The sequence below is a fragment of the Rattus rattus genome, chromosome X (assembly GCF_011064425.1).
Source record: "Rattus rattus isolate New Zealand chromosome X, Rrattus_CSIRO_v1, whole genome shotgun sequence".
Taxonomy (NCBI): domain Eukaryota; kingdom Metazoa; phylum Chordata; class Mammalia; order Rodentia; family Muridae; genus Rattus; species Rattus rattus.
The window spans coordinates 109,640,253-109,663,359 of record NC_046172.1 but is presented as its reverse complement, the minus strand read 5'-3'; the positions used below and the strand labels follow the sequence as shown (position 1 = coordinate 109,663,359).

General features: G+C 39.4%; 1 protein-coding gene across 8 annotated transcripts in view; it reads left to right on the top strand.

Moving 5' to 3' along the window:
• Slc25a14 (solute carrier family 25 member 14) overlaps positions 1–20,489 on the top strand; it is a 40,341-nt gene extending 19,852 nt beyond the window's left edge. For all 8 annotated transcript variants that reach the window (XM_032889640.1, XM_032889642.1, XM_032889641.1 and 5 more), the window contains 4 exons: positions 10,686–10,810; positions 11,930–12,065; positions 18,526–18,606; positions 20,065–20,489. In XM_032889640.1, the coding sequence (XP_032745531.1) occupies positions 10,686–10,810; positions 11,930–12,065; positions 18,526–18,606; positions 20,065–20,106 (384 nt within the window). In that variant the 3' untranslated portion in view covers positions 20,107–20,489. The remainder of the gene's footprint in view (positions 1–10,685; positions 10,811–11,929; positions 12,066–18,525; positions 18,607–20,064) is intronic.
• The last annotated feature ends 2,618 nt before the right edge of the window (positions 20,490–23,107 follow it).

The following is a 23,107-nucleotide window of genomic DNA, read 5'->3' as shown; positions in this document are numbered from 1 at the left end:
CTAATTTTACTTTTAAAACTTCAAGCAAAATTAGAGCTGAAAGAAGAATTGAATTATAAATACACATCATCTAGCTTAGACAACTGATGAAGTTTTGGCATAATTACTTAGATCCATCTGATTACATAAACTCATATGTTATTTTGCAAAACAATATAATTGCATATTGTAGACATTATAAAAGTTCCCTAAACTGGGTGATGTGTCTCAGACGAAGTGGAGGGATGTCTCTGCCATTAGAATCACAGACTGCTCCGACAGAGGAACCATGTCTGGGCTGCATAGAATGCAGGGGGCTGTGCTTGTGTCTGCATACCCTCTCATAGACATACACATAACCGAAAATAAAAAATAAAATTTAGAAAGAGCAAGATTCTCTGTGATAACAAGACTATTGTCAAGTGTAACAAAGCTAACAAATACTTAAGGGGGCTGGAGGGATGGCTTAGTGGTTAAGAACTTGCCATGCATACTTTTATGCAGATGGAGCTCTGTCTGAGGCCAGCCTGCTCTAGAGAGATGTCCTGTTACACAGAAAAACCCTGTCTTGAAAAAAACCAAACCAAACCAATCAACCAGCCAACCAACCAAAAAAATACTGCTGCTCTTCGAGTGGACAAAGTTGGGTTGCCAGTCCTCACAGGGCAGCTATAACAATCATTTGTGACTCTAGTTGCAGGGGAATCAAAGGAATCAAAGCCCTCTTCTGACTTTTGTAGGCACTAGGCTCACATGGTACATAGACATACATGTAGGCAAAACACGTGCCTGTATGTGTGTTTGTGTGTGTATAATAACTCTGAAAAATGTATCTAATGCTTGAAACCTAACCCATATTACAAAGTCACCTATTTCAGAGCTGAGGATGGTTTTTATACAGTGTTTTCATGTGGTCTGTGGCTTGACCCTCTATTGCCTGAAACTTGAGACTACTGGCTTAATTATAGTCATTCTAAACCTTTTGAATCAAGGCAAGATGTGCATGTTTGATTATACCACATTTAACAGTGCAGAGATGGCCTACTTAGTCATATGATATCCAGCATGTCTTGCTGTTGTAAAAGGTAAACTTTTCTTTTGCAATTAGCAAGTAATTTATCGGGTGAAATTCTGATAACATGGATATGTTCCAATACCTAATAATCAAGTGTAGCTACTTTTATGGTCATGTTACTTGTATGAGCCTAGCACAGAATGTTACAGGAGCAAAGTACATTGTTATGTATTCTTTTGATAATAGACATATCTTTTACTTAATTATCACTACACCCACTAATGATCCTTGAGGTTTGCTTCTTGGTAACAGTTGGTATTATTTCTTGATTAATTCAATTTAAAACCAGAATAAAACTAACTAGAACATTTTTTGAGTCAATGCCAAGAGACAAAGACCAAACAGCGAGATGATAAGTTAGGTAGGGGAACTCAGACGTTTTATTTTTATTTGTTAATAATTTGTTATAAAGTTCACACAAAATTTCAATGGTATTGGATCTATTCACATTGTTTGCTACCAGGATCCAGAGAATTTAAATTAGCATATATTAATATATGCTAATGAGTTCCATTATATTTGACTCCATATATCTGATGTATTTTTATCATAGTCACTCCTCATTACCCTATCTTGCTTCCCTTCCCCTCCGCCTATCCCTTCCTCTTTCCAGCTGGTCTCCCTCTATGTCCATGGTTTTAGTTGTGAACTGATGTGATTTATTAGTCTTACTTATTGGAACATAGACACCTTACCAGTATCTACACCACTGAAAAAAATGTCTTTTCCTCCCCCAGCAATCTTTATCTGTTTATAGATCCTTGGGCAGAGGTGGGGCCTCAGGAGACCCTCCCTTCTAGCAAGTGTTATAACTGCCTTTAAATCCTCAATGAGGAATGGGGCCTCTTGAGCCTCTCTGTAATCCATGATGGATCCAGAATTTATTTCATAAACTGAAACTGTGTAATCACTATAAACAACCATTCTCTCTTTCTCCTGGCCTCTGGCAACCCTCATACAATTCTTTGTGAATTTGTCAAGTTCGAAGTAACTCTGAGTGGACTCAAAAAAGTCTGCCTTTTGAGAGGTTTTATTTAGCATAATGTCCCTGAGATTCATCCATGTGCTAGAATGTTTTTGAATTTCTTTCCTGTTAAAGATTGAAAAAAGAATTTATACATTTCACACACTCACATGTGTATACACACACACACACACACACACACGCACACACACACACACACACACGAGCACACGAGTACATGAGCACACACACGAGCACATGAGCACACACACAGTACATTTTATTTATTCAACCATTGCTGGATGTTTGGGTGTCTTTCATTTTTTGGGTATTGTGAATGATGTTGCAGTGAACATGGATATGCAAATATCCTTTTGGGGATGCTGTAGTTAATATTTTTGAGTATATATCTAGAAGTGGAATTGCTGGATCATCTGGTAACTGTGTTTACTTTTTTGAGGAGCTTGACAGTTACCTTTATTTTTCTAGACTACTTAACATTATTCAGGTGCATAACAAAAAGAAAAGTGTATTTTGTTATGTGTTTCCTTGAGATAGGTATATTTTATGTAAATGTAAAAATACGGTTCTGGGAAAATACAGCTCAGTGGTGGATACTTTTGCTAGCATGCATGAATCTTAGGTTCAAATCCTAGTATGCCTGAACATCAATTTATATTAAAATATAACTCTAATTTTGTTTCAGAAATTTAAAAATTTCAACAGAGAACTATATTCCCTCCCTGGCAGATATGTGATCTTTTCAGTCTACTTACTATTCTTGCTGTAGTTGTAACAGTTGCTTCTGGGAATTCCTAACTCCACCATACACAGAAACAGCAACAAAAATAGAGCTTACGTAAGAGTGGAGAAATAGTTGTGAGGTGAGGTTTGTCTGGTGAGCTGGAACATCCCTTCTCTGCTTCTTAGCTGTGGCACACATTAATGAGAAAGTGAGTGTGCTTAAATCTTCATTTTTTTTCAGATTTTTGTTTATTTTATGTATATGAGTGTTTTGTCTGAATGTTATGTAAGTGCATCACATGCATGCAGTTCCAGCAGAGGCCAGAAGAGGGCACCGAGTACCTTGGAACTGGGAGTTACAGAACGTTGTGAGCCACTCTACTGGTGCTGGAGAGTGAATTTGGGTCACAGAGCAACAAGGGCTCTTAACTCTGAGCCATCACTCCAGCCCCTAAATTTGACTTTCCAAGAGAAGCTAGAAACTTGCATTTCTTTTTGAAACACTTTGACAGCTGGCTGAATCTTTTAAGAATATTCTAGAGGCCACATATATAAATACGTCTGTGGACTGAAATCTTCCAGTAGTTTCAAAGCCTTACTGTTCATCAGCATGGTCTTTCGGGGTGGTCACACTGTTTAGCAGTCCTAGAGGAAGCTCCCATTAGATGACGTCAGCAGGATCAGCACAGTCACATCCCCTGTAAATGGGCTTTGGGAATTCAGACATGGCAAAATATTTTAACATAAAAGTTGTATCAGAAAACAGTTATCTACATAATATGATATTTTCACCACTTAAAGTTTATTTTCATTGATTATCTTTATTCAATTCCCTTGTACATAATTAAGAGGTCCTATGGATTGTGGGAATATTTCTAATGGTAAAATGTTTGATGTACAAATGTGAGGACCCAAGAGTGATTCCCATAGTTCCCATAAAAGTATCAAAAGCTGGGCACAAGGGTGTGCGCTTCAATCGCAGCACTGGAGAGGCAGAGATGCAGAGACACATGAGTCTCGGAGCCTCTCTGGCCAGCCAGCATGGCCTAATATGTAAAACCCAGGTCTAATTGAAAGTTCCAGTCTCAAAAACCAAAGTACACTACTGCAGAGAATTGTTCACATGTACCTGCCCCCACACAAAATGAGCAATGTTCAACTAAACTTATGAAGGGAAAGAATCTATTGTGAGTATGTCAAAAATGATAGGCATAATACGAGGGGCTGGCGAGGTGCTTCACGGGTGATGACATCTCTCTGTAAGCCTGGCAGCTTGAGTTCAATCTCTCATGGTGCAAGGAGAGAGCTAACTCCTGCAAGGTGTCCCCTGATAGCCACATGCGTAACATGATGTGCGTGCCCACACATATAAAACACATGCACATGCACACACAAAAATAAGAAAAAGGGAAGGTATAAAAATGAAATCATCTTATCTCTAATCCTACAAAGTATTTTATAATATGTTTCCTTCAAATCCCCTTTCTGAAGAGTATATATTCCTTTCTCTCTGAACTTCGAATAGCAGTGCTGGATATAATTTCATATCATGGATTTGTTAAACAATGCATTAGGATGATTTCCTTGTGTAATTAATATTCTTCAGAGATTTACCCCCCCTTCTCTCTGTGTATGTGTAGTTGCCTCTGTGTTTGTGGCCACACTTGTGTGCACTCTATGTAGAGGCCAGAGGACAACTGGAAACATCTTTATTTTGCCCTGGTACTAACTTATTCAGGCGAGAGTAGGTGTCCAGAAAGTCCCAGGGATCTGCTTGTCTCTGTGGTGGGATAACGAGTAAAATTTGCCTTGTGGTCCACTGCCAGCCTCTGTGGTCCTGTGAGTTGGGAAAGGGTGTCATGCTAATTCATTGGTATCTCAGCACATGCGGGCCTTCAGGGGAGCGCCATCTCTCCTCTCTGCTCTTGCCTTAGCTTCTGAGACTTCTGCTTCCACCTACTCTCATCCTTGCTTTTGGGACTTACACAGGGAAGTTTTCCTCTCCTCACTGATACTTTTATTTTAGAGGCAAAAATCTCACTGTGTATCTCTGGCTAGCCTGGAACTTGCTATGGAGACTTGTACTCTGCGATCTACCTCCTTCTGCCTCCCAAGTGCTAGGATTAAAGGTGCGTGCCACCATGTCCAGCTGCCAAATGTTTGTATTATTTTGTCCTTATGATGACTGTATACTCATGTCTTGCCTTGTTTAAAGAGATTCTTCCTGTACTACTGCAGATTGAACTTAGGGCCCCATCGGTCCTATGTAAGCATGTTCTCACTGAGCTGTACCAGCAGCCCTCTTTCTGTAGTTTGAGAGATCAGAGACTCACTCCAGTAATGCTAGCCATGAACTCACTTTGTACCCAGCACTGGCCCTGAATTTGGATTCTTTGCCTTGCATCATGAGCAGCTGAGATTAATTACAAGACTATATCACCCCTGAGCCCTATCATGTTTTTTTAAAACCTTTTTATCAGTGTAAATTATAGAAATGTGTTTCATGCTATTTTCACATATGTATATAACATACTTTGATATCCATCCTTTATTGTATGCACTTGCCCTCTCATTCCTTTCATCTTCACAGATTATGCCCTTTCTGCTTTGATGTGTGTGTGTGTGTGTGTGTGTGTGTATGTATGCACGTGCGTGCACACGTGCATGTATTTGCACATGCACGCGTGCCCGTCTGTGTGGGTGACAGAGAATATCCTTGCGTAGCATTCCTCAAGAGCTGTTTACTTTGTTGTTTTGAGATAAGGTCTCTTACTGGAGGGAGCCCTCTCTGCCTCCTCAATGCTGAGATTCCAAGTACGCATCACCACAACCCAGTTTTTATTATGTGGGTTCTGAGTTGAATTTAAGCTCTCATATTTGCATCGCAAGTTTAGCGCTTCACTGACTGAACCATTTTTCCAGTCCCTTAACTTTTGAAAAAATTTTTTAACTGTCATCGTCGTTGTCCTCCTTCTCTTCCTCCTCTTCCCCCTCTTTTTCTTCTTCCTCTTATCTGTATCTTTTTTTGAGACAGGGTTTCCCTGTGTAGTCCTTGCTGTCCTGGAACTAGCTCCACAGACCAGGCTGGCTTTTCTCACTTTTTTTTTCTTTTTCTTCTCTTTTCTTTTTTTCAGAGCTGGGGACTGAACCCAGGGCCTTGCGCTTGCTAGGCAAGCGCTCTACCACTGAGCTAAATCCCCAACCCTGCTTTTCTCACTTTTAATTATGTGTGTCTGTGTGCTTTTTGCAGGTGCTCTTGGAAGCCAGTGACATTGGAGGACCTGGAGCTAGAGTTACATAGAGTCCTGACCTGCCTCACATGGGTGCTGGGAATCGAACTCTTAGCCACTGAGCTCTCTTGAGTCCCCACCTCCTTTAAGTTTTTAAAGATATTCTGTTGATGTGTATGGATGTCTGTGTACCCCATGAGTGTCTGCTGCCTGCTGCCTGCAGAGGCCAGACAAGGGTGCTGTGTCTCTTAGAACTGGAGTTACAGGTACTTGAGATTTGCCGTGTAGGTGACCAGAACTGAACTCGTGTCCTATGAAAGAGCAACCAGTACTTTCTTAACTGCTGAACCTTTTCTTCAACCCAATAGGGCTGGTTTTTTCTTTTAAATTGAGACAAGGTCTAACTAGTATCCCTGGCTGGTGTGCATTTGCTATGTAGACCAAGTTGTTCTTGGACTTAGAGCTCTGCCTGCCTCTGTCCTCCAAGTTATGTGATTTAAAGGCGGTATCACCATGCCTGGCCCTCTTAAAACTTGATATATGGTCTAAAATATGATCTGTTTTGTAGAAATTTCTATGGGCTACTGAGAAGAATTTATGTCATCTAACTGTTGGGTAGAATATTCTATAGATTCTATTTTATCAATTTTATCTGTATTTTGATTTAATTGAAATTTCTTGACTTTTTTGCCCAGATGAGATTGGTTGGTGGCAATGAGTGACTGAAGCTTCTCACTGTGATCGCATCTGTGCCCACTCGTATGTTGGTTAGGTTTTTTTTTTTTATTAAGTTGTATGTCTCCATATTTAGTACATGTATATCTACAGTTGTTATATTTTCTTGGTTGATGATTCTATTTATTTTATTTTATTTTTTTTTTTGGTTCTTTTTTTCGGAGCTGGGGACCGAACCCAGGGCCTTGCGCTTCCTAGGTAAGCGCTCTACCACTGAGCTAAATCCCCAGCCCTGATGATTCTATTTATTAATATGTGGAGACCAACTTTATTTTCTTTGCCGTGCTAGAGATTGAACTCTGGGCCTTGTGTATGCCCAGACGGGCAGTGTACTGCTCAGCCATAACCCTGTCTAGGGACCTTCTTTAACTTTTCTTAATAATTTCGTTTTGAAGTCAGAATTGTCACCTATAACTATAGCTAATTTTGTTTGCTTTCAGATTCTCTTGGCTTTGAATATAATTTTTGTTACTTCCTATTTAGTCTCAGTATGTCTTTGCAGATAACAAATACTTAGATCTTGAGTGTGTTCTTTTAATTCCATGTAGCCAGTTTGTGGTTTTTTATTAGAGACATAATCCCATTACATTACTTAAGGTTATTATTGAAAAGGTATGTACTCTTCTGTTCCTTCCTTACCTTAGGAATTGGCTCATTTACAGTTAACAATGTGGGCTGGAAAGATGACTCAGAGGACGCAGGTTCAATTCCAGCACCCACATGTTGGCTCCACTACTTGTAACTCCAGTTCCAGAAGATCTAATATCTTACATAGACATGTATGCAGACAAAATACCAATGCACATAAAATAAAGATAAATCAATTGTTGAAAAAATTTTTCCAAAAACAGAGTTAATAATGAGTCTTCCTAATTCTTATTTACCTGCTCTATCAAGATTTATTTTATCAGGATTTACTGATTTTTGTATTTTAAAAACATTTTTAACTATGGGTACTTGTATGTGTTCAGGTGCCTTTGGAGGTTAAAGTAGAGGCATTAGAATCCCTCTGGAGTTGGGGTTACAGGCATTTCTGATCTACCCAGTGTGAGTGCTGGGAACTGAATTCAGGTCTTCTGCAAGAGCTTAGAGTTCTCAGCCTCCAATGTAACACAGGTTGCAAGACTCGGTGCTCACTATGGAGGATGGAAGCACATTCTACTTCATCCTCCACGCCTCAAACTTCCTTCTACTTAACATTCAGTAGGTCTGTGTCTTAACTCGACTTCTCAATGTGACTTTTCTGATGGCCATCTCCCATCCAGGCAGTGTGACAGGGTATTTCTAAGTTTCCCAGGCATCCTTATCCCGAAGTTAGTTCAGTCAAGCAATGGATCCCTTTCAAGATTGGTACCTGATTATTGCACTCCAGCATTTGGGGAGTGATGCAGTAAACTGCTCCAATGTTATTCTGCCATACAGGAGCACTTAGTGTGGCACCAAATCTTATTTGATTTAAGGCTTGCACGAGTGCCACTCAGGCTGCTTGGACTCTCCTGCTGATGTGCGAGCATCCTTCTCACCTTCCTATTGGGGCTGGAGCTTCAGACTGCTCCATAGGTTTCCTTGCCTCGCTTTTCTGTGTCTGTGTCTTTTAGCTGTCTTGTCCTCTTTTTTGATTGCTCTTTCTTTTCTGTCCTTTGAATACAGACTCCCCATTGTCCTGACTACTTATGTAGAAACTTCATGGGAAGGAAACTTTTTTTTAACTTGAGTATTTCTTATTTACATTTTTTTCAGTGTTATTCCTTTCCCGGTTTCCGGGCAAACATCCCCTAATCCCTCCCCTCCCTTCTTTATAGGTGTTCCCTCCCCACCCCTCCCCCCCATTGCCGCCCTCCCCCAACAGTCTAGTTCACTGGGGGTTCAGTCTTAGCAGGACTGGGGCTTCCCTTCCACTGGTGCTCTTACTAGGATATTCATTGCTACCTATGAGGTCAGAGTCCAGGGTCAGTCCATGTATAGTCTTTAGGTGATGGCTTAGTCCCTGGAAGCTCTGGTTGCTTGGCATTGTTGTACATATGGGGTCTCAAGCCCCCTTCAAGCTCTTCAGTTCTTTCTCTGATTCCTTCAACAGGGGTCCTATTCTCAGTTCAGTGGTTTGCTGCTGGCATTCGCCTCTGTATTTGCTGTATTCTGGCTGTGTCTCTCAGGAGGCGATCTACATCTGTCTCCTGTCGGCCTGCAGGGAAGGAAACTTTTAACCTGCCATCTTACCACTTACCCTCTTTAGTGTTTTTTTTTTTTTTTTTGCTTTCTGATTTAATTTTTTTGACAGCTTCATTGGGAAGATTCACACATTGTAAAACTTTTCATCTTTAAAATACAATTATATCTGGTGGTTTCATGCTTTGTGCCACCATTGCTATTGTCTAAGCTGAGAACATTTTAGTTACCAAAAGATACTCCCTACTGTTTAATAGTCATTTCCATCACAGCTAACCTCAGAACACTGCAAAACCACTCTTCTTCTTTTTGTTCATATAGATTTGCCTACTTTATATATTTCCATGAAGTAGAATTGTATTATGTCAGCCATAATGTATACCCACCCTCCCTCCCTCCCCCCCCTCCTCTCTTTCTAAGCAAATACTCTGACACTGAGCTAAACCCCAAGTCCTAGTATGTCATTTTTTTTTATGGATAGATAGCAATTACATTTGGGAGAAGTCTTAGTTAGGGTCTTATTGCTGTGAACAGACACCATGACCAATATAAGTTTTATAAAGGACAACATTTAACTGGTGCTGGCTTACAAGTTCAGACGTTCCGTCCATTATCATCATGGCAGGTGCATGGCAGCATCTCAGCATCCAGACAGGCATGGTGCAGGAGGAGCTGAGTTCTACATCTTCACCCAAAGGAAGCCAGGAACAGACTGAGCATCCTCAGGCAGCTAGAAAGAGGGTCTCCAAGTCCATCCCCACAGTGACACACTTCCTACAACATGGCCACCCCTTCTAATAGTGCCACTCCCTGGGTCAAGCATAAGCAAACCATCAAACTGGATATGCTACATTTTTTCACTTACATACTTATTAATTAAAGAGCATTTGGATTATTTTGTACTTTTCAATAATATGCTAACTATAGCTATGAACATTGATGTGTATATTTTTGCATGCAAATGTACTTCAGTTCTGGATATATATATATATATATATATATATACACACACACACACACACATACACACACATACATGCATACACTCACACACATATAAGGAATTGCTAGATCATATGGTTATTTTATGTTTAACATTTTAAGGATATGCCAAATTTATCAAGTTCGTGCTCCATTTTATATATTTATCAACAGCTGGTAAGGGTTCCAATTTCCCCACATTTTTACCACCACTTACTATTATATTTAAAAAATATCTAGAGTCATCCAAGTACATGTGAAATGGCATGTCACTGTGGTGGTTGTTTGTTTTGTGAGACAGGGTTTCACTGTGTAGCTCTGGCTGTCCTGAAACTCACTCTGTAGATCATGCTGGCCTCAGACTCAGACATAGCCTGCTCTGCCTCCTTAGGGGAGGGATTAAAGGCGGGCAGCACTACAACCCAGCTGTCCTTGTGGTTTTGACGTACATTTTTCTAATGCCTTAAATTGTTTAAGATTTTCAAATATTTCTCCATTGTGTGGGTTCTCTTCTTGCTCACTTCATGTTATCTTTTAAATTACAACGTTTTAATTATGGTGAAGTCCAACTTTCATATTTAACTATTTTTCTTTTGTCTCTTGTGCTTTAGGTGTTATGAATGGCTTTATTTGTAGTACAAGATTTATTGGTAGAGAATTATCAACATCCCAGAGTTAGTCACCAATTTCTAAGAAAGAACTATATATTTGAGAGTTTATTTTTCTGGCAGTTTCCACTATTGACAATTCTTTTTCACTGTAAGACTTATGTTACTCTTGTGAGTTCTCTGATGTCACTTTGGTTTTATAGGGTGTGGTCCCAACTGCTCAGCGCGCTGCCATCGTTGTGGGAGTAGAGTTGCCAGTTTATGATATTACCAAGAAGCACCTGATAGTTTCGGGAATGCTGGGAGACACAATTTTAACACACTTTGTGTAAGTGAGCTATGTTTGATTTATACTCTGTGTTTAACAGTTTCAACATAAAAAGCCTCTTTTACTAACACTTATCTCCTATCGCCAATACTTCAAGCCTTCTGACTATTTTATAATTTTTTACTTATTGCTATATACGAATTATATAAAATAGTGAGTATTTCTATAAAATTGTGGAATTTTCCTATTTTACTTTCCTCATTAATACTTCATTATTGATTATAGGTTATGTGTTTCAGTATGGTATTTCTAATGTCAGTATTACATATTATGTTCATATTCATAACATGCATATAAAGTACTCTGATTATATTCTCACCATCCATTATCCACATTTCCCCTCAGATGCTGTGGATACCTGGGAACTTAGCAGCTGGGTGTAATATAGAACCCTATTAGATGCTTTTGGATATTCTTAAACAGCTTGTACTTTATTTACTTACTGACTTTACAGGAAAGGTCTCATATATATCAGAATTTGAATTTCTGATCTGCCTGTCTCACAGAGTGCTAGGATTATAGATATGTGGTGTGCACCACCACAATGTGTGTATGTGGTATTGGGATTGAAGCCAGGGCTCGTGCTGTCTAGTCAAACACTGAATAAGCTACAGCCCCAGCCCCATCAACATGTTATTTCTATTTTTTCTTTACCAGAAGGCAAATTTCCTCTCAATGGAACCAAGAAAAAAGGGTAAATCTTTTTTGAGTTTCTGAAGGTAAACAGTTTTTGGCCAAAGACTATTTCTGCTCTCCAACTACATTTTCTTTGTCATGTAGCCTCTAATATTGTGCTCCTTAAATGTATTTGACATATGATGCTGTGGTCTGACAGCTTTATGTAACTGATCAATGTTTTAGGACACGTCCTGCTTAGAGATCTTGTTAGGTTTATGGACTTTAAAAATCAGGCTAAGTTTCAGAAGGAAATGAAAGGGACAACCTTTGAATGATGCTTCATTAGAAAAGATTTTCTTTCTCTTTATAATTGAAGGGAGGCCAGATTTTATCTGACGGATCTAAGTTATACTTTTTGCATTTGGCCTGAATTCTGTTTAAGTGGGCAGGTGGTGGAAGTGGAGGTGTAAGCTATGATCTTAAATTAGTTTTCACCTTTAGTTCCAGCTTTACCTGTGGTTTGGCTGGGGCTCTGGCATCTAATCCTGTGGATGTGGTGAGAACTCGAATGATGAATCAGAGGGCAATAGTGGGACATGTGGACCTCTACAAGGGTACTTTGGATGGTATTTTAAAGGTATGTACACTGTGCAGTTTGTTACAATTTCTGTTTTCTTTGTTCGAGACCTTTTCCAGGCTTTATTCTTCTTGCTACATACTCTGAACATCAAACAGTCATTATACGTATTTTTTAGTAGCCTCTGAGAATCATCTCAAGGCCCATCTCTTGGAAAATTGTTAATGTCTATTGCGTCTTAATATTATTCCAATTTGAGTGCTTGAAAATACAAGATAGATACATTAATAGCACTATGAAGAATTATTGATAGCAAGATTTAATGTATCTGAGGATGTGGAAGGGGAAGTTAGAGGGGAGAAGGAGGAATAGAAATGATGTAAATGAGTACTTATCTGTGAACTGCTCAGTTTTTAATTAAGAGATTGGAGAGATAGCCCGGCAGTTAAGTTCCAAAGGCCTTGTATTCGGTTCCCAGCACCCACAAGGTACTTAAAACTCCAGGGGATCCATCACCTTCTTCTGGCCTTCATAAGTACTGCATGCACATGGTGTATGATACACATGCAGGCAAACACCTATACACATAAAATAAAATATTTTAATAAGATTTACTATAACCCATATCTGCCAAGCTCAAATAAGAGAGTGACTCTGTAGTAGAAAGCCTGGGACTTAAGAAACCTCAAAACCCAGTCCTTGATTTAAGTTTCAGGTTCTCTTGATCACATTTTGTTTCTAGTATTTCTGCTGGGGTTGAATATTCTAAATGTATATAGAAGTATTGGTTACATTACTGCTATAAAAACAAATTCAGGGATAAAATATGAAGGGGCCATATGGTTTTTCATGCTCTTATCAGTTTCAGTGAACAGGTATATATTATTTATGGGACATTATCTTAACAGCTACAGGGAAATTATCGCTACTCCTAAAGCACTGGCAGTTACAAACAGATAATCAATATAGCCTAGTAAGTGATAAACTCAGAAATCTATGGTAGGAAATTATAGCCCACACTTGAGAAGTTTGACATAAACTCTCGGGGGATGTTCGTAAATTGAGGAATAATAGCTCACATCTGTTGTATGCTTTATTATATGACAGGAGCTGCTCTAATGAGACTTATGTGTATTTAGTCATTTAATTCTCCCCATTATCCCCTGAGATAGATATTGATGCACTGAAGGGTCAGATCACCTCCCTCAGAATTTCATGGTTAGCAAGTAGGAATGCTGCAATAAACTCAGACCTTTGGGTTATAGACGCATTCTTTACTAATACACCTGACACTTTTCTCCCATTAGTGACTGTAGGTTGGGTTATAAGATGTATTGAGTGTTGTACTGAGATGGCTGGAGATAATGAAAGCTTTAACCAGGTTCCATTTTTTTTTTTTTTTGTTTTTTTTTTTTTTTTTTTGGAGCTGGGGCCGGAACCCAGGGCCTTGCGCTTCCTAGGCAAGCGCTCTACCACTGAGAGAGCTAAATCCCCAACCCCTCCAGGTTCCATTTTTTATTTTAAGCATATCACTTTGTCTGTGTGGAAATAGGGTCTAAGATAGTGGTTCTCCATCTTGAGTGCACATTGGAATTACTAATCTCACAGCTCCCATGTTTGCCGTAAATCAGTCAACTCAGAACTGGGGTTATCAATATTTTTAGAAATTCACATGTGGTTGTATGTTCATTTAAACCTAAAAGACCACCAATCTAAGTACATAAGGGTGGGGCAGTAAATGGGTCTTCTAAGTTTAACTTGCTTCAGAACTACCTGAATTAACTTAATATGTCAGAAATGGGATTTGAGAATTTGTATTTCCAGAAAGGTCCCAGGTAGTACTGATGCTGATCTGATTGACTTAAAGAGCCACTGACCTGGAGGTAAGGTTGATTAGAAGTCTTATATTATCTGAGTGCTGAAGGATGAAGGCCCAAGCCTCAATATGACCGAGGCAGAGAGAAGGGACAGAATCGAGACTAATTCAGTTGAGTAAGTCACTACAGTTTTGTTGAGATTATATAGACAGGAAGAGGAGGTGTCAAAGATGACTTCCTGGATTTGGATTTGGTGACCAGATGATGACATTTAGTGATGGACACATCATAAGAACAGGGCTTAGTAGTTCAAAGCACACTGGGTACTCTTACAGAGGGCCTGGGTTCAGTTTTCAGCACCACATGCCAATTTATGACCATTTTCAATTCCAGGGAATCCCAACACTATCTTCTGACCTCTGTGGGTGCTAGGCTTCAGTTTGGTATACAGACAAACATGCAGACAAGGCATCTATACACATACAAAATAAAACGAAGAAATTAAAGAACAGATTTTGCAGGGAGACGTGGTTTTTGATGGTTAGTTTGATGTGTATGGGGAATAGCCAGTGGTATTCGGAGACAATAGTTCTAACTGGGGGTAGTTTGTGGTTAAAGGCGAGCATCTGTGGGGTCATTTGCATACAGGGTATAACCAACTGGAGAAGGTAGAGTAGTTCACAGTCTCTTTCCTTCTTGAAGATCTAAAGTCCTATAGAACTGTTTGTAGTAAAGTCTTGTTCCAAACGGCATCCTGCACAGAATCTGTGTGGCAGTCAGGGCGCTCACTACTTTTGTAAGGAAATGTAGAGTCTTTAGGATCCTTTGCTTTCCTCTACTCATTATTCTCTCCCTTTTCTGCATTCCAGTTGTACTGAGAGTTGTCCAGCATAGATGTTTTTCTTCCAAGTGCCCATCCATAACTTACTGTCCTAGACACTCGCTGCAACACTTTAAATGTGCCTTCTGCCTTCCACACTCCTCTTCATTCTCCACATCTCCTATCACTTCCCACAAAGAAAGGCCTTTACTGACCATTGCACTAGGTTGCAAATTTAGAGTTTCTTCTTTTCTTATCTTCCTGAAAAGTGATTAATTAGTTAATTAATTAATCAAAAAAAGTATCTTGCTATGTAGCTGAGATTGGTGTGAAACTCACAATTTACCCCACACGGGTCCCAAATATAAGTTTCCCCAACCTCTGCTTTTTGAGTGTGCAAGAAGGGTTTTTATAGTTTCTGTCAAAGTATTACCGCCCCCACGTACTTTCTCTTTCTCAATTTAAACCTTCCCTGAAAATAAATTAACATATTGTCAAGATAATGTATTCAAAATGGTTTGTAGAAGACAGCATTGTAGTAAATAACAGATAAACATGACACTTACATTTTAGGACATTTTTATGACCTGAAAACAACCTATATACCCTTTACACCACCTCTGTTTCTCCTATCCATTTAGTTCAAGAAAATGCTAGCTTCCTTCCTATTTCTATCAATATGTCTGTTCTAGATATTCATAGAAGTGGAATCATATTGTGTGACCTTTTTAATTGGTTTCTTTCAAGTAACGTGCTTTCAGTGTCCATCCGTAGTAGTATATATCAACTCCTTGCTTCTTTCTATTGCTGAATTGTACTGTTTTCTGCTGAATTGTACTGTTTTAATTACATTCTATAGCTATATCACATTTTATTCATATTTACTACATTTTATTGGATTGGCTTTCACTGGTTATCTCAGTAAAGTTTCATGAAAATAGAGAGGCAAACATTTCCATTTATCACTTTTCCAGGACAAATTATTTATGAAATTCCTTTATTGCACAGCAATAGATACCTTATACAATCCATGCCCCTATAGAATGTATGTTCTAGTGAGGTTGACAAACAAATGCACAAATTAATGTAAACAGAACAGACAGATATTGGTAGATATTAACGTGTTGATATATATTTTTATATATTTAATGCAGAGCCCTGTTATCTGTCTTTACCTGCAGAAGTTATTTGTTTACACACAACCTGATTCTTCAAATATCCTGGAGCTTTATAAGGATTCAGATAAGTCTTAGAACTGTTAGAACAACATACTATTTTTGTGTGTCTTTCTAGTCAACAAATTTATATTCAACAAAACTTTAACATGCCAAGATCTATGAGGTGGTGGGGATATAAAGGCCAACACGGCAAACATTGTTCATTCCCTATTGGATGTTCTGTTGTAGTTGGGAAAGCTACATAATTTTAGAAGTAAATACTAGGAAGAAAATAAGAGCATGTTGAAATAGTAACTTGGTGGTCTGAATTCCCACAGTAGGATGCTTAAGAAAGGCTTATGGATAATTTGAATGATGGGAAGGAGGTAGTCATGTGAAAATAATAAAGAACAGATTATAAAGGGCCTGAGTTGAAATGGGTTTGACATATTCAAGAGTTAAAAAGGATTATATGACTGAGTGTGGTGAATTAATGAGAAAATAACAAACAGGACATCAATCTGCAGAAAGGGGCAGGGTCTGAATCATGTAGGATCCTGTGGACCATTGCAGAAAACTTAAAATTAGAATGAAAGCCACCTCAGAACTTTTTAAGTACAAATGTAATGTGGTCTGATTCAAAATTGTTTGTTTTTAGAGATGGGTCTCTCTGTTTGTCCTGGAACCCCGATCTGTAGAACAGGCTGACTTTGAACTCACAGAGATCTGCCTGCCTCTGATTCCAGAGTGCTGGGGTTAAAGGTGTGTGCTTTCGCCCCCCACAACATGGCATGATGTATAATTCTTTGATTTTAGTGTGTAGGTGGAGATCTTTGGTCAGTTAGGAATTTATCGTAGTGATTGAAATAAGAGGTTTGGATCATGTCCGAGGTCCCTCGTCATTTAATCCCGTAATTTAAGGTTATCTGCACCTCTGCTTCATTTTGAGTCATTTTCAAAGTTAAAACATGAATTTTGGCCTGAGTCCTTCAGAAGTTACTAGAGGTAGAAGCATATTATCAATGGCTGTCCATAAGTAACTTCACTGTTAGCTATCCCCTCCCCCAAGTGGTTAATAATGACACTAATTTCTGGGCTTTTAAATGGCGGGATAAGAAAAAGAGTGATTTTTGAAAATCTGGCTTCTCATATCATTATCTTATTAAAATGTATCAGTTTCTTAACAGTGGTAAAATTCATTTCACTAATGGAAAGGCAGAACAACATTTTTCAGTATCTCACAAAACACCCAACATATTGTCATTACTTAATAGATATTTGTCTATTATATACCAGGTATGGCAGAATTCATATGACATCAGCTTTTGACCTTTCCTATGTCATCTAGTTCTTGAAACCATTTGATGCATACAGAGACCCCTCCTGTATAAATCAGGGCACCAAAATGCAAAGCAGTTCGTGTTATTCCTCCCTCAGTCCTCAAAGCATGAAAGCCACCATGGAGTCCCACTAATTTTAAAGGTAGGAGACAAGAGCCAGAGAGGGAAAGTGCCTTTCTCAAGTCCTTATTCACTTCCCTGCTTTTCTTTATCCCTTTTATAACTTCTGGGTATAATATGTGTCGACATATTAGTATCTACCAAAAAACCTGTCTATGATAATGTATGCATTTGCTTGTCAACTTCACTAGAATATATATTCCATAGGGACAGGGACCATATAAATTATGTATAGCTGTGTAACAAATCCCTCAAAAACTGGGGTCTTAAAAAGAACAGTTATTTTCTAGGTTTTGTGGATCAGGAAGTGAGAAGCAGCTTCGTTGAGCGACTCTATATTACGACCCCTAAAAGGTTGTAATCCATGCCAGCTAGGGCTTCAGTCATCCTTGAATGGAGCTAGCGTATCTGCTTCAAAGATGACTAATACGGGTGGTGGTTAAATGTCTCAGTTCCCTATGGTGTAGCCCTCTCATCATGGTGTGATAGGTGGTTTCTTTCAGAGTGAATAATTCGAGAAAGGAGGAGATAGGTACCTTATCTATCCAATACCTTTCATAATCTAGTAGTGTTAATTCACACTATGTTCTTTTGGTGATACAGAACAGTCCTGATGTGTGAGGGCTACACAGGGGCATGGGGGACTTGGGGATAGGGTCCTTAACATGTGCCATCACTTTATGAAGCTATCTTTATTACTGCAGACATTGTCCTTTTTGAACTGGTTTTCACAGTTTCATTACATACATGCATATCATGTACTGTCATATACTTGGATGGATCGTCCTGCATCATCCTCTCTTCTTCCTCTTTCTCTCCCTCAAAACTCCGTGTACTACCCAACACCTTCTGATTGTCTTTTCTGTTTGTTTGGGACACATTACATTTAATTTGTGCTTTGTTTTTATGACAGAGAGGGTATCCTATAGCCCCTAGCTTGGCCTTAAATTTTCTGTGTAGCTGGGATAGCCTTGAACTCTTGATTTTACTTCCTCTGTTCCCAGAGTGCTGTGCCCAGTTCTTATCTACAATTATATTCCCAGTAGTAAGAAGTATGTGTCATAAATAGTAGGTACTCAGTAAATAATTGTTGAATAATGAATGGCTTCATGGATTTACACTACACATTTTTTAGACTACCAAGTACATCCTCAGGAAAGAGTCTACTTTATAATAGTGATAGTTGCTAGGGTGGGCATGGAAAATGGATGTCAAATGTAAAAAAGAAAGTGAAATTCACTATTTTTGCTTATGTCTTTACCTCAGATGTGGAAACATGAGGGATTTTTTGCACTCTATAAAGGATTTTGGCCAAACTGGCTTCGACTTGGACCCTGGAACATCATTGTATCCTTTTAGAAATTGAGAATGGAAGACAGTGCTTCAAATTTTCAGGTGATTCTAGGTAATAAGAAGACAAATTTTATTACTAAATCATTTATAGGCAAATAAGAAGAACAAGCATCCCATTGGAGACTACTGTGAATGGAAACAAGTAGAGAAATAACTTTCCCTTGGAGGCAAGTACACATTTAAAGGAACAGAAAAGATGGGGCAAATGTTCTCTTTAAATAAAAACATCTGATGAACTGGGCAAGGAGTAGGCGGGACTTCTGGGTTGGAGAGGGCAAGAGGAGAGGCAGAAAAAGGTGACTTGCTTTTGGATGAGAGAGAGCTTGGAAGCCAAAATGTAGGTAGGTAATGCTCCCCCTCTACCTCCCCCCACATCCCCTACGTCCCCCTAACCCCCCACACCCCCCACACCCCTCCTCCCCTCACCCCACAATCCCTGTTCAGGTGGCAGATCCATTGGGACCCGATACTGGAGGATTTAACTTAGAATGGCTTACAAATTAGGATGCTAGTTGCTGAGCCCAGCGATTGTGTTACAAACAAACCATCTATTGAGATGGCTCAGTGGTTTAATGTCCTCACCTCTATACCTGATGACCTGAATTTAATCCCTGGGACTGGTGGTGCAAGGAGAGTATTGACTCCCATAAAGTTGTCGTCTGAACTCCACGTACATGCTGTGGTGGGTACACGCACACCCTCCCTACTCCCCAGCAAATAAATATGTAAATAAGCAAGCAAATAAGCAAATAAATGTAATAAAACAAGATGTCAAGCATAGCCAGTTTTAGAAGGGCTATGAAATTTTTAGCAACACTGATAGAAGATGCAAGACGTCCATGCTATTGTGGTTGAGATTTCTTAACCTATAACTATGAGACCCAAATAGCTGGAAAATACTAAGAGGACACAAAGCATTCATAGAAGCAAAGAATCCGTAGCCAAGCAGGAATCTTTTGCTGTGTGCATCTCTTTCTTTCAGATGTGATGAGTGCTTCCTATATATAGAGCCACATGCTGGATACTGTGTGTGGTGCTATGTGTGTACCTGTGAGCTTAGCAGGGTTGAAAAATAATTCCCTGCCCTTCTGGAATCTGCAGGCTGAATAGGCAGAATATCTATTTGGAATTGTGTATAAGAGCTTTTCTAGTGCCAAGGTGTGCACATGCATGTGTGTGTGTGTGTGTGTGTGTGTGTGTGTGTGTGTGTGCATGCATGCATGTGTGTGTTGTTTGCTTTTGAATACTCTATGTATATTGATGCGTTTTCACTGCTAAGTGCTCCTGATCATAGTGGGTACATGGTAGACACTCAACACATTTTATCTCAAGAAAAGACTTTTAAGCCAATTCCCTTTAGGCTAAGTAAATGAAGAGAATGAAATGCACACTTTTTGAAATGGGCTTAGCTTTCAATATTAACTCAGCAATCTTCCATGACTCGTTCTTCAGTTTTTTATTACTTATGAGCAGCTCAAGAGGCTTCAGATCTAAGAACTGGAAATCCATCAGCCCAGCCCTGCTGCCCTTTCTACCGTTCCTCTTTGTGTTCCTGATGTATTTTGACAAAGATGTGTGTGTTTACAGAACCAGCAGTCTCGCAGGGCCCCTGACTGAAGAGTAGTAGGACGACTTAAGTTTATGCATTTGTGTTCCCTCTTCCCTGAGAGGAAGTTTCGACATTGAGAGTGTGACCCCAGATTGGTGTCTTCTGTGAAGATGGATACTGATGGGTGACATTCAAAAGGGCCTTCTTTTTAACTGTAGCTTCAATGTAGTTGGTTTTCCCGAGACAGGCTACAGCAGCAGGCTACCAGCACAGTTACTGCTATGTGTGTTTTTGACCTCAGTTCTCATTAAAGTATTTATTGATTGAATCATTTTGTCTCCATTTACTCTCTCCTTTCATAACTCTTAAGTTGCATTCTCTAGAATGTGACTCCGAAATGGAACTGGACTCCCTGAAGCACATCTATGGGGGGGTTAGAACAGGCGTATGTGTTTGGCAAGGGCATCTGTCAGCATAATGCCACTCGCTTTTAAATATCAGTCTGTGGTTCTTTTCCAGGATATGAAACAAATAATCAAGTGGATCATTTGGAAGGTTCTACAGAAAAAATGCTAACCAAGGTTTACAACTAGAGCCCTGTGCTCAGAGTGACGGTCTTTATAATTATCCACTCATGCGTTTGTTCAAATGTTTATTGTGTGACTATTATTTCCTGGATGCTGGGGCCATGAAGAAGGAGGCTGTCTGTTTCTTAAGCTCGTTATAGTAGAAACTGGTTTGGGAGTAAATCATAAGAGGAGATTCTAAGTACTATGAGAGGGATGAGCTGCAGTAGGACGGAGGAGAAAGAGCCTCAGAGGATTTGCCAAAGCCTCATAGTGGAGTTGACATTTAAGCTGAGTGAAAGGAAGAGTGGATGTTACTGTGTGGATAAGGCTGTCTACATCTTGACAAGTGTTTTACCAACATATTTCTGCCATTAGAGAAGCATAAAGAATGGTTTTATTGCCCTAAAAATCCTCCTAGCCCTTGGCAACCAATAAGACTTTTACTGTCTCAATGGTAGTGCCTTTCCAGAGTATCACATAGTTGGAATCATACAGTAGCCTTTCACACGGGCTTCTTTCACTTACCAGTGTTCACTTAAGTGTCCTCTGTGCTTTTTAAAGATTTATTTATTTTTGTTTTGTGTACATGGGTGTTGTGCCTGCATCAGATGTGTGCCCGGTGTCCCTGGAAGCCACGAAAGTGTGTTGGAAACCCTGGAACTGGAGTTACAGGAGATTGTGAACTGCCACGTGGGTGCTGGGAACTGAATGTGCATGCTCTGCAAGAGTAGCAAGTTCTCTTAACCACCGAGCCATCTCTTTGTTCCTGTTCTATGTCTTAATGGCTGTATATCTCATTTTGCTTTAGTGCTATATTAGACAACATTTTGCCACTGTGACAGAATAGCAGCGAAACATAAAGGAGGAGGGATTTAGTTTGGCTCATGTTTTGAGAAGTTGCAGTTCCATTAGGTGAAATGGCCATGCTTTGGGGTGTTTGATGAAGCCCACTGTGGCATAAAACCATTGAAGAAAACTACTTTGTAGAAGCCAGCAGAAGGATGTACCTTCAGTGATCTATTTCCGGCAACTAGGCTCTACCTCATCATTTTCTACTACATCCCTGTAGTACCATCAGCCAAGAACTAATTCCTCAGCACAGAGTCCTTAAGGGGACAATGCTTAAGATCCAAACCTAAATGGTGTTGAATAGTACTCTATTTCCTCTGTTCTACATGCTCCAGTCCAGCCGGGGTTTTTCCCCTGACCCGAGGACTTGTTTCGTGTACTCGTGCTATTATCTATCCCACATCTCTGATTAGAGAGAGGGAGCGAAACTTCAGTGATTTATTATGTGCCAGGTACTGTTGTAAGTATAGTGGATCTATTTACCCACAGAAGACATTTGGTTGCTTTCAAGTTTGGCCAGTAATGAAGGAGTGGCAAACATTTGTGCGTAGGATTTTGTATAGGTGTAACATTTCAGTTTGTGTAGACATCAAGGAGCGTGATTGCAGAATGGTATGATAAGGTTTACTTGTGCAAGGAGTTGCCAAACTTTCTATAGTGGCTGTACAGTCTTGCATTCCCAGCAGCAATGAACAGGAATTACTGTTGCCCTATGTCCTTCCCGGATTTGTTGGTGTCATTGTTTTGATACCTTCTAGTAGGTGTGTGATAATTTCTCCTTGTTTATGTTTATTATTTTAAAATTCACCTTTGGTAATTTTCAAGCTTGTGTTTTTAAAGATTTATTTATGTATGTGAGTACACTGTCGCTGTCTTCAGACACACCAGAAAAAAACATTGGATCCCATTACAGATGGTTGTGAGCCACCATGTGGTTGCTGGGAGTTGAACTCAGGACCTCTGGAAGAGCAGTCAGTGCTCTTAACCGCTGAGCCATCTCCCCAGCCTTTAAGCTTGTTTTATGAGAACTTGGAACTGAGTACTACATGTATCCCTCTGATTCCTCCTCCCATCTTCTCTGGCTCCTCCAGTTCCCCACATCTGTGGTCTCTTCATTATTAAGAGTCCTTAATAAAAATCTTGAAGTCATTTCCTCTCACCTAATGCCAATACCTTTCCTTGTTATAATTTCTTACAGAGTATCACAGTTTATAATTTTACATTGTATTTGTGTGACCATTCAACTAGTATCCACATTTTTGTCCAGGCTGTAATGTCTGCAAAGAGAGAAATTATATTGACTCTGTTCACTACTGAATTCTTAATGCCTAGCAAAGTTACACACAGTGCATCTTTGTTAAATGATTATGTGAATTAAACTGTAGCCAAAGGATCAGATAGACTACCCCAAAATATGGTATAGGTTCATAACATACTATGGTATGTATTAATTTAAATATTACCAGATGATTTATGAGAAGGAGTGAATCAAATTTTAGCCAATACTAGAGGCAGCACTGTCTTGATT